Here is an 11,729-nt window from a genome sequence, read left to right as displayed (position 1 = left end):
AATTTATAAATTATCAAGGGTTCGTGGAGGGGGACAGGGAGGAGGAAAATGTGCTGATTATCAAGGGCTCAAGTAGAAAGCAAATATTTTGAGAATGATTGTGGCAACATATGTACAAATATGCTTGACACAATGGATGGATTGTGATAAGAATTGTATGATCCCGTTAAAATTATTTTTAAAAAAAACAAAACAAAAACAGGACCATCTTAAACAGCGGTTCTCAACCTGTGGGTCACAACCCTTTCACAGTGGAACAACCCTTTCAGAGGGATCGCATGACTCATAACTGTAGCAAAATTAGTTATGAAGTATCAACGAAAATAATTTTATGGTTGGGTGGTCGCCACATGAGGAACTGTATTATAGGGTCGAGGCATTAAGAAGGTTGAGAACCACAGGTCTAAAACTTTCTGCCTAATTTAAGTAACTTACCTTAATTGAAAGATAAGGAAACTCTTTAAATCCTTAAGTATTATAATCAACATGTCCACTTTCCAAAAGTATTCAAAATAATTGTTATTAACCAATGTAGCTAACAGCTATAAGAAAGCTACTCAAGCTCATGATGCTAAGTCTGATAAAACACTACAAGTATATTGTGAGTACTAAACTCTGGCAATGCCAACTATACCACATAAGATCGCATACACACACAAAACCCTAAAGTTCTTCAGAACGAGAAATAAAACAATTATAGCACCTAATGTCAGGCACTGTGATAAGTCTTCTAGGATACAAGTGGGTACCCAAATGGAGAAAAGCTCCACTGGGCTATCTATTCAGAGGTTCTCAAAAGATTGCATAACAGTGTATGCAACCAAAAAGGGCTGGTTTGTGGCAGACTGGGGATTGGTTTTGGGACAATGCACCTGGTCATGTAGCGTTCTATGTGCCAGTTTTTGGCAAAAGGAAAAACAGCATGCTTCTTTTGCCCCACACCTTACTCACCTGACTTTGCTCCGTTCTATTTTTCTGTTTCTGCAAATGAAGAGAGACATGAAAGGACAGCGATTTGGCAATGTAGAAGAGGTGAAAGAAAAAAAGAGGTGCTGTCAGCCATCCAAATAGATGTTTGAAACTGTTTTCAAGAAAGGAGTCACATATTTGAAAAATGGATTAAGTGTAATGGAGAGTACTTTGAAGGTGGTGATAAGGTTGTTTGGGGGAAAAATTTAAATACATAGCTTTGAAAAAAATTCTGGGCATTTTTGGGTACCTCCTCGTATACTCTTAGCTTCACAAATGCTCTACAAAATTGGTCTACTATCATCCTCAGTTGAGATTTGGGAAAACAGGCTTAAAAGAAATGTCAATTTTAGAGGTAAATAACTTCCCAAGATCAGTTACCAAGGGGTTGCGTTAGAATGCAAACACAGCATTGCCTGATCACAGTCTGTGCTTTTGAATGCTTTTTGATAAGCATTCTGTCTCCTTAAATCAAACTGACAATCCACGATAAAGCATAAGCTTTACTGATGGTGACCAGCAGTATTACTTGCACACTGAATCCTATCTTACTGGTGAAGTAGGTCAGTGAAGAAGAGGATGAACCTCAACCAGATGGGTTGGCACGGTGACTGAAACAGCAGATTCACACTGTGTTATTAAACAGGCAGTCGACACTCAAAGAAAGCTAAAAGATGACACATGCCCTTTGCAAAATAGCAGAATATCTTAAAGGAGAATGTGCGACTGACCCATGGAAAATGGAGCAAATCATTAAACGAATTACATGTGTAGTAAGAGAAAGAACTGTTATATATGAAAACCTTCTTAGTTCACATGAAACAATGAATAATGAACAAGTGCCCACTCGGGTGATTAAAAAAGAAGTGATCAGTGATAAATACAAAAACAACAAATATGTATTTGTAAATGTTTAATCAAATAGGAACACTGAAGGTGCACATAAATTTATTATTATTGAGGCAGAAGGCTTTTTAACTTGCCTGAACTTGAGGCAAGCAGTTTAGTAAGTTGAACATTAATACAGTAAAGGAATTAAGTGCAAACAATATACATTCACAGCTTTACTAGTGAGGCTCTATCACGATTTATAAGGTGCCAGATTAGTGCTGTCATTCAACCTGAAGTATTTACTCTCGAGGAGGGAAGGAAAGAAAAGTAATGACCTTCTCCATCCTCTACGAATGAAGACACTTTCCTAAGCCAATCAGTCATAAGGGAAAGAGTTCTTTTCCCTTTAAGCGAACAATGAGAACACCTTCCTTTTATTGCCAATTCTATACTGACTTTCAATCTTGATAAAGAAGATAGCCTGAAAATGTGGAGTACTTCCAACTGCTTCCATAAATTGCTCCCCTGTGCAAACGTAACCATATCTGGTCTCCCTGGAAGAGCTGCAGAACTGCATGATTACTAGCAGTTTCATGGTCAGGAGCGCCATCATTGGCATAGGCAGATACCAAGACCTCTTCATTCTTCATGAGGTTGACATACAGCGGCACATTCACTGCCAACTTTAGCATGTGAAAAATGAAAACATACGTGCCGTTCACTGGGCAATTAAATCTACCAAGTTGAAGATCAAAAGTCTCTCCCAAGTTGTTCAGAAGAAGATCAAACACAATAGGTTGGTCTAAAGTTCCAGGAGCCAGATTAGAGGTTCTGGCTGCTGAGAAGGCAACACGCATCTGCTGAGGCAGCGGATAGAAGTGTACTGGCAGTACGGTGGCTGTAGGGTTGGTCACTGGCACATTCACAGGAGTCATGCTGCGCGCGTCTCCATGTTCACAGTCAACACTGTTAAAGGTTTCCCAGTCACTTTCTGGGCTGTTCACCTGAGAAGAATCATTCCACCCTGTTGTTTGATTAGTAACAGTGAATTTCTCATAATGAAGTAGTTATCTTTGAACACAATATTTAACATTAGTTGGCTATAAAGACACAGATAGTAATCCATTTTATAGTAACTTCCAAACAACAAAGCAGTATTGTTTGATGAGTTCATGTTTTTCTAGATTTTCTGGCAGTATCCTTTTATATCACTATTCTAAGGCCAGAGGGAACCTAGTCTAATAGGTGTGGGTGTTTTTTTTTTTTTCCTTTTTAGAAAAGAAAACCCTCATAAAGTTGGAATAACTTACCACAAGGTAAGTTTAGCAAAGTCTACATCCCAGATATGGTTACGCCCTTGATTCCTTCCTCTCTCTGTCATAATTCTCACCCAGCTCTTAATTCCTCAGAAACCACTCTTCTAAATGGAGCTAATGTAAAAGGAATCCAGGAAACTGAGACAGGAAAAAACTAATTGTGGGAACTAATAGACACTGGCCATTCAGAGAATTTTGTTATGGTAGTGATGACAATGGTGAGTACTGGGTCTTTATTTCCAAGGTCATGAAGCATGATGAAACGTTTTAAGTGGCACACAAAAACACTTCTCAGAAATAAGGCAGGATAAATATTGGCTACTTTCTCAAAAAGAAAATTCTGTTTTCTTGTGACAAAATTAGTGAAACCTTAGCAATTGTCAATTTTCTGTCCCACTAATAGTCCCCTCACATTTTAAAAAGTGTTCTAATTATCTTGTTTTGTTTCAAGTCACTGTTTATACATCAATCATGTAGACTTGTTTGTTGTTTTTTTTAAAAAGACTTTCTGTCCAGTCAATTCCAACTCATAATAAAACCATAGGTCAGAGTCGAACTGCCCCACAGTGTTTCCAAGGCACTATTTTTATGGAAGCTGACTGCGACATGTCTCCCAAGGAGCAGCTAGATTAGCAGGATTAAAAATACTGACCTTCAGGTGAGAAGCAAGCCCTTCACCACTGCACCATGAGGGCTCCAAGGAATACAGAAGTACACGCCCACCCCACTCCTTATTTAAAATTACCATCCTGAAACATAACATGAAGCTATTTGAAGTCAGCACTCAAACAACTCACTACCTTAGAGTCAATTCTGACTCCTAATGATGATTTAGTGTAGAGGAGAACTGCCTCTGTGGGTTTCCAAGACAGTAACTCTCTACAGGAGATGGGAGTGGAAAGCCTCATTCTTTTTCTGCGGAATGGCTGGTAGTTTTGTACTGCGGACCTTGCAGTCAGCAGCACAGTGAGGATACAGGTAAAATCCAGCTTCTGTCCATTTTATGTCAACTCATGGTGACATCTTGTATTTCAGAACAGAATCATGCACATGAGTTTTCAATGGCTGATTTTTCCACAAAGTTATTTACCAGACCTTTCTTCCAGGGTACATGCTGGTGGACTCAGATTTTCAACCTATAAATTAATAGCTGAAAACCTTAGCTATCTGCACCACACAGGGACTCTGATCATATATAGCTACAAAGGTCAGAACACATTTTGGGGTCAAGCTAATGTTTTAAAATCACTCAATTAACACTTGGTTGCCACAGCCACTCTGGTAGTCTAAGATCTTCCTTAGTACTTCAATACTACATTTAAGCAGACAAACCTTAACAAGACAAATGCTGAAAGCACTGTACTTTGAGAAGAACTGGACAGAGGATACGGAAAGTTTATATGGATACATAAGCAACTCAGTTAATTACACTTACCTCTTGAGTTTCCTCGAGGACCACTAGATGGCGTTCCTTGCTTATAACACTGCAGGAAACTTTCCTGAGAGAATGTGAACACAAAGCATTTACCTTGGCATCAAAACAGTGCTTTCTGTGGCTAATACAGTACTCTAATGAGTTACTGCTTGGGCTTGTCAGAAGTTGTAAGATTAAAGTGCTCTTAAGTGCTTCATCTGGCCTTCTCTAGCAACCTAAGAGACTCAGGTATTTATAAATCCCAAGCAAAGCAAATAAAGCAAGGCTAGAAGCAGCAAAACAAGCTTCACCTATTTATCTACCTCGTCCATAAAATACACAAGTACTTCCAAAAGCAAAGCCTACAGAGACACCATTAGTGAGGCAAATGCAGAAACATGGCATGGTCCTCTATCCATCGACTCAATATAAAAGGAGATAATAAAACAAAAGAGACTTTTTCATTCTTGCTCTGTTTATAGATTATCCTGTGAAGATTTAAATAATTATAAACTCTGCTGTGTTTTTGGAGAAAGAAAGGGAGAGGGATGGATAAGAACCTTGCATAAATTTATTGCCTGTAAATGTAGTCTAGTATATTAAAAACAAACATTCAAGAGAGAATATTTCAAATTGACTCTCAAGTATGGAGGAGGCCAGAGTCTGCAACAGTTATGAGAATAATGAGAACTGAAATTTAAAATACACAGAATACACATTTTAAACAGGACAAGAGGGTGCACAATAAAATTCAGTGTCCTACCACAGACTCTCAAACCCTTTTCGTAATAAGCAGCATTATTACCAATTTCTTATGTTTCTTCAGGAAGAAATTTAAAGCAGCAACACTGAAATATCATTGTTAAGAATAAATAGCTCCATGTATGAATAAATAGTTGAATTGGCAAATGTTATATTTTCACCCCAAACTTAGTGGGGGAGGGAAAAAAATAAAACATTCTATTATTCTGTCTATTTTAATCCGCAGCTGTTACAGACATCTAGAAATGTAACAACAGCTAGTATTTGCATACTTTGTGTACACATGGCAATGTGTTATGTGTACTAGGTCATTTAATATTGAAAATATCAATCAAGGAAATTCTCACAAAACTTCTAACAGATGAGGAACTTGAATGCAGAAATTTTAAGTAATATCTTCAAGGCTACATGGTTAAAGTAGTAGTGAAACTAGAGGTCAAATCTAACTCCTGATTCTAAGACACTTAAGTTCACCAAGTACTTATACAAAGGGGACTTTTGGAAGTTCCTGAAAAAATTCCATTATCTTTAAATTTCATCTTTTCCACAAACCGTTTGAAGCCCCCTTGTATGTTACCAACAGAACTCAGTTTGGTATACCATGTACACACTTAAAAACTTCTTAAATTTCAAAATAGGTATAATATAATTAATAAAGCCCTTATCACTTTCTAAGTTTCATACAACAGGCTGCTATCATATATCTTCCTAGGGTTTCTGAAAAAGATTCCAACTCAACTCTCCACAGGGCGTTCACAAGTCATGTTAGTTTAATCAACAGCTTAGTGGCCACAGTACCACTAGTCAACTATGACAACTACTCTTACCCTTTGGGAATAGGGTGTTCCAGAATAGTCTCTACTTTGGAACTGCAGCTGGCTATAATTTCCATTGGCAATTGAAGGATGTCCGCTAAAAGTATCAAAACCTAATAAACAATTCAAATAAAATCATAAGGAAAGTGATAATGAAACTTTTAAATAGTCTTAATTTGATACCCAGCTTTAAAAGTTCAATTGATCTTAACTTATATTGTTGTCCTTAGGCTTTTACTTTGCTTATGCAAATTTTAATATTGCTTCTACAGTAAAACGTACCACTTTTAGAACTTTTTGAATTAACCAGTTTTAGAAATTCACTATTGCTGGAACACAGCTGGGAGTTGGATAGGGATGGTAGTAGGGCAATTTAGTACTTTACTTAAAGCTCTATCTGGAGTATTTTTGTTCATGTGAAGCATAACTAGAATGCTTGAGACAGTATCTAAAACTTAAGAGAATATCACTATCACATTCTTAAGTTCCTATCAGTAGTACAGTCTAACAGGTAAAAAATAGGCATTGCCTAAGTATGCTATATTCTGAGCAGGGGTAGCCAATTAACTAAAGAATTAAAGAGAAATCATTCAAATATGAAAAACAAACCCCATCCCTGGAAAAACAAGATGGTCAGCTCTTCTACTTCAGTAAGTCACAGGTTCTGCTTTCACATATAATGTTCCAAGCAAAATGGGAATTATAAATGACACTGACATCATAAATGGCAATGACAAAGGGGACAAGGGAAAGTAAAAATGTTTTGAATGAAATAACTATAAAGTCAAAATAATTTAGAATCATTAAACCATATTCAGAGCATACCTTTATAACCACCAGTGGACTGGTAAGAGTTGATTAGTAATCTCCCACCACGAGCACATCCTCTAACAGATCCCTGGTTACTGACAAAGGCCTGAGTGGGTCTGGGAAATACATTCGTCTGTGCTGGGTAAAAGGGAAGGCTACCGTTGCTGACTTGAGTAGTCTCATCAGTTTGATAACTTGCTGCTTAAGGAAAGAGTTGCAGAGTGCAAGAGTTAAACAGTAATAAGAACCCAATATTCTTAGTACGTAAAAGTCACTGTACGTGAAATCTTTAACACAATTTTCTCCCAAAAAAAGATATATATATGTAAAATAAGAATGAGGAGTAAAAGAGTTCTAATAAACATTGTAAATTGGAATCATATGCCAAAACATTTTTTATGCAAATCACCCATCCTGTCTTTCCACAGTACAGCTGTGAAGAGAATCAAGTCACTTTGTGCCCAGGTCCAGAAAATGACATTTACAACCTCTTCATCCACATCAATGGTCACGTAAGCAGCAGTCAAGAAAGCACTGGGTATTGGCCAAATCTGTACAAAACCTGTTTAAAGTTTAGAAGAACAGATGTTGCTTTGAGGACTAAAGTGCACCTGGCACAAGCTCCTCACGGTCTTTTCAATTGCCTTATGTGAAAGTTGAACAGTGAATTAGGAAGGATGCAGACAAACTGGTCCATTTGCATTACAGTGATGGCAACTAATACTCAAAGTGCCATGGACTAGTAGAACAAACGAAACAAATCTCTCTTGGAAAGAGTACAGCCACAATACTCGATGGCCAAGATTTCATCTCACATACTTTGGGTATATTATCAATAGCGACCAGGCCCTGGAAAGAACCTCATGCTTGGCAAAGCAAAGGATCGATGAAAGAGATGTAGTGCCACCGTGGCTGCAACAATAGGCCCTACCACAGCTACTACTGTGAGGGTGGTGCTGCACAGAACAGAGTTTGGTTCTGTTGCCTATTCGGTGTCTAGGAGTCAGAGTCAACTGTGAAGCACCTAACAACTCATCTTCTGATTAACCACATGCCTGGAATACTCAATTCTTTCACTCAAACTTAAGTTTCTAAAAACTCAACATTACTGCTGTTACATGCCAACAAGTCAGCTCTGACTTCTAGCAAACCTATGCACAACAGAATAAGGCAGTGCCCAATCCTGCATCAACCACAGACTCATTGATCTGCTCGGAGCCCATTGTTTCGTCTACTATGTCACATCTCACTGAAGTCTCGCCATCCTCAATTTGAAGGAGAAATCTAGCTTTATTTGTTTCAAGGCGGACTTATTCATTCTTCTGTTAGTGTATGGTATATCAAATATTCTTCACCAACATTTAATTCAATTTCTTCCTTCTTCACTCTTGCTTATTCAGTGTTCTGCTTTTATTTGCATTTGAAGCGACTGAAAATACCATGGCTTAGGTCAGGTGCACCTTAGTCCTCAAGGTGACATGTTTGCGTTTTAACATTTCAATTTGTCTTTTGAATATTTATCCTGTGCAGTACATCACTTGATTGCTAGATAGCTGCTTCCACTGTATTATCAAAGTAAAATTATATCCTCAATAACTTCAATCTTTCTCCTTTTATCATGATATTGTCTATTTAGTGCAACTGTGATTTTTTTTAATGTTAAGCTGTAACCCATACTGCAGGTTGAAGTCATTGAACTTCATCAGCAATGCTTCAAGTCCTCTTTCAGAAAGTAAGGTGTATTATCTGCATATCACAGATTGTTAATGAGTATTCCTCATGCAATCTTGGTGCGCATTCTTCTTTATATAGTCCAGCTTCCAAATAATTTGTTCAGTATGCAGACTGAGTAAGTATGGGGAAAGGATACAATCCTCACACCCTTCCAGCACTTAAACCATAAATATTTCCTTGTCGTGCTCTAACTGTCTCTTGGTCTTTATACAGGTTCCACAGGAGCACCATGATGTGTTCTGGAATTTCCATCCTGCACAACGTTATCCAGTTTGTTATGATCCACACAATCAAATGCCTTTGCATAGTCAATAAAAAAAGTAAACTACAATCTCATAATTTAGGCTTGGATACTATTCCCTCCTTCAGTTTTGGATTATATAAATTGCAATCCTTGTGTCATGGATGTTGGTGTGCTTCTTTCATGTGGTTTGCAGAAGGCATATGCCACCTCATGAAATGGCTTTATATCACACATCAATCAATTATTTGTGTTACAGTGACTCTATATATGTTCATTCCATCTTTTGATATTTTTTCTCTATTATTCAATATTTTACCTATAAAATCTTTCACTAAAACAACTTGAGGTTTGCGTTTTTTTTCCTCCAGTTCTTTCAGTTTGAAATAGACCGTGTGAAAAAAGAAACAGACCCAAGTGTGTTCTTCCCTTTTGGTTTTCAAACTCCAAGTGTTATTACATGCATGACAATAGTTTAATCTTCTCTAGCATCCCTTTGAAATCTTCTGTTCAGCTTTTTAACCTCATTGTTCATTCTATTTGCTTTCGCTACTCGACATTCAAGAACAAAATTCAGAGTCTCTTCTGACATCCACTATGCTATTTTCTTTTTTTTGTCTTTTTAATGACCTTTTGCTTTCTTCAGGCATACTATCCCTCATGTCATCTAACAATGCAATAGGGTTTGAAGTACCAACACTAAAAATCTCCAAGAGTGTGTCTTAAGACAATGCACCACCACAACCACTACGTTTGGTAATCAGAGTAAGTAGATGAAAGAAAGACAAGCCAACTTTAAGGTTAAATTGACCATCAGATTTCTACCTCTACAGGACTTCAAACTAACCTGTAAAATAAACATTAAGGGCCCTGAGAAATGTACTCTTGGAAAATGTTTTGAAACTGTGGTAGCAATTGTACAATACTGTTTCATGTGATTGAACTGTGGAATGGTATGCTATCTGTATTAGCTCCCCATAAAATGGTTTTGAAAAAAACAAACAAGTAAACATCAACTATGTGACCAAGGGATAACAAACACCCAAAGGCAAGATGAGAGGGCAAGGAAGGGCAAGAAAACTTCACAAATGGAAACCAGGAATCCATGGTGGAATGAGGAGAGAACGGACACACTGCAGTGACAGCAACCACTGTCATGGAGCAATACGTTTAAGAATTATTGAACTGAAAACGAATTTGCTGTGTAAAATCCACCTAATGCACAATGAAGTGTTCAAATATATTAATATAGACAATAAATAAGGCAAAGGCATGATGAAACACAGAATGACATAATGCAAACTAATGAGGAAAGAACTTTTAAAGTGTCACTAACACAATGCTTTTTCCCTTCGATGAGCTGTCAACTATGGCTTCAAAATGTCATATGCAAAAACCTTACCGGTCTCTTGAGACAGGAGAGTCTGTTCTATGTGTAGGGCTGGCAGCTGGCCCTGAGGTGGTGTTTGTGTGCTTGATGTAGTAAAACTCTGATTGTAGTCTGGTGAGTAAGGGGGTTCTTTGACTTCTTGTTCTTTCGGCGGAGGCAAATTGATATTAAAGACCTTAAAAGACAAAGATAAGCTGAGTCATGCGTGAAGTTTCATAGATAATGATGACAGGTGACATCTAGGTAAATTCTACAGCATCCAAAGACTTCTACTTGATTCCTGAAAGAATGTAAGCCCTAGGGCAAAGTTCACCTTCCTGCTCCCATGCTGTCATAATAATCCTTAATAAGAATGAACATGATAGAGGGGAAGAAAGCCCTTATTCAAAACTAGAGGTGAACAACATCACTTACTGTTCACTGTCCTGTCCATATATAAAAAAGCTTTTACTACTCTCTACTCTCCTATCTTGCTCCAGTTTTCCACACAAAGAATACCACTTGACTTATTTACCCACTCACACTCACATGGAAGCCTCAAAGAATTGTAAAAATTCCATCCTCTCAATTCTACTTTTCTATGAATTTTATGAAGCCCCCTAATATTCACAGATATATGAATATCTATCTCTAGATGTACTTTAGGTTATTTGTCTCTGTAGAAAATCTAAACTGATCAAATATAAAATCTTGTCTTTTTAAAAAAACTTGTCTTCAAGAAAAGTTTTGTCTTTTTTTTTCTTTATTTCTGTATTCTTATTGCAGCATATCTCCTGGCTTCCTAACTGCCTGTTGAGTGAATGATTAAGACTTGAATAGGTTAGGACTCAAACAGAGAAAACAGATTGGTCTGAGCAAAATAGTCATTATGACAAGAATGTACAAACAGTAGGCTGTAGGCAAGGTGCAGACACAAGCCTGTCAAGTGATACCCCAGGATTTAAAAGCTATTAAGGGTCAGGTGAAGAAGTTTCTATTTCATTCTGTAAGAGACAACTGTTAATTTTAGCTATAGATAGGTCATTATTACCTCACTAAATTCTGTTTTTTAAGAATGTAAACATACACATCTAATTGTGCTATAACCTAAAAAATGTTTTAAACTACAATCTATAGAGGAATTAAGTAATTTAAAACACCAAACAAACCTAAACAATCCTCCAAGAACCCATGTGAGAAAAAAAGAAATGAGGTAAAAGTTTCACAATGGATTTAAAACAAGTCTTCCTGATGCTATGAAACACCATAGCATTGTGGTATTAGTAATGGTTAGTCTATTAGGCTATTTGTGTTTTTCACCTACACATTTCACTTATTTAACATGAGTCCCTCAAGGGTTCGTGAGGGAGGGGGGGAGAGGGAGGGGGGGAAATGAGCTGAAAAATGTTTGAAAATCATGGTACCTTACAAATCTGACTAGACCAGAGGATGCACACTGGTAGATAGG

At 37.3% G+C, this 11,729-nt stretch overlaps 1 protein-coding gene across 1 annotated transcript in view; it reads right to left on the bottom strand.

Annotated features, from left to right (window-relative positions):
- Positions 1-1,903: 1,903 nt before the first annotated feature.
- The window catches only part of CAPRIN2 (caprin family member 2), a 52,062-nt gene continuing 42,236 nt past the window's right edge, over positions 1,904-11,729 (bottom strand). The window contains exons 14-18 of the mRNA XM_075551914.1: positions 10,295-10,457; positions 6,933-7,115; positions 6,120-6,220; positions 4,552-4,615; positions 1,904-2,824 (exon numbers count right to left, since the gene is read on the bottom strand). Of these exons, the coding sequence (XP_075408029.1) occupies positions 2,259-2,824; positions 4,552-4,615; positions 6,120-6,220; positions 6,933-7,115; positions 10,295-10,457 (1,077 nt within the window). The 3' untranslated portion in view covers positions 1,904-2,258. The remainder of the gene's footprint in view (positions 2,825-4,551; positions 4,616-6,119; positions 6,221-6,932; positions 7,116-10,294; positions 10,458-11,729) is intronic.

This window comes from Tenrec ecaudatus, chromosome 6 (assembly GCF_050624435.1).
Source record: "Tenrec ecaudatus isolate mTenEca1 chromosome 6, mTenEca1.hap1, whole genome shotgun sequence".
Classification (NCBI taxonomy): Eukaryota; Metazoa; Chordata; class Mammalia; order Afrosoricida; family Tenrecidae; genus Tenrec; species Tenrec ecaudatus.
Note: the sequence above shows the minus strand (reverse complement) of the source record. Positions and strands in the feature narration are given on the sequence as shown.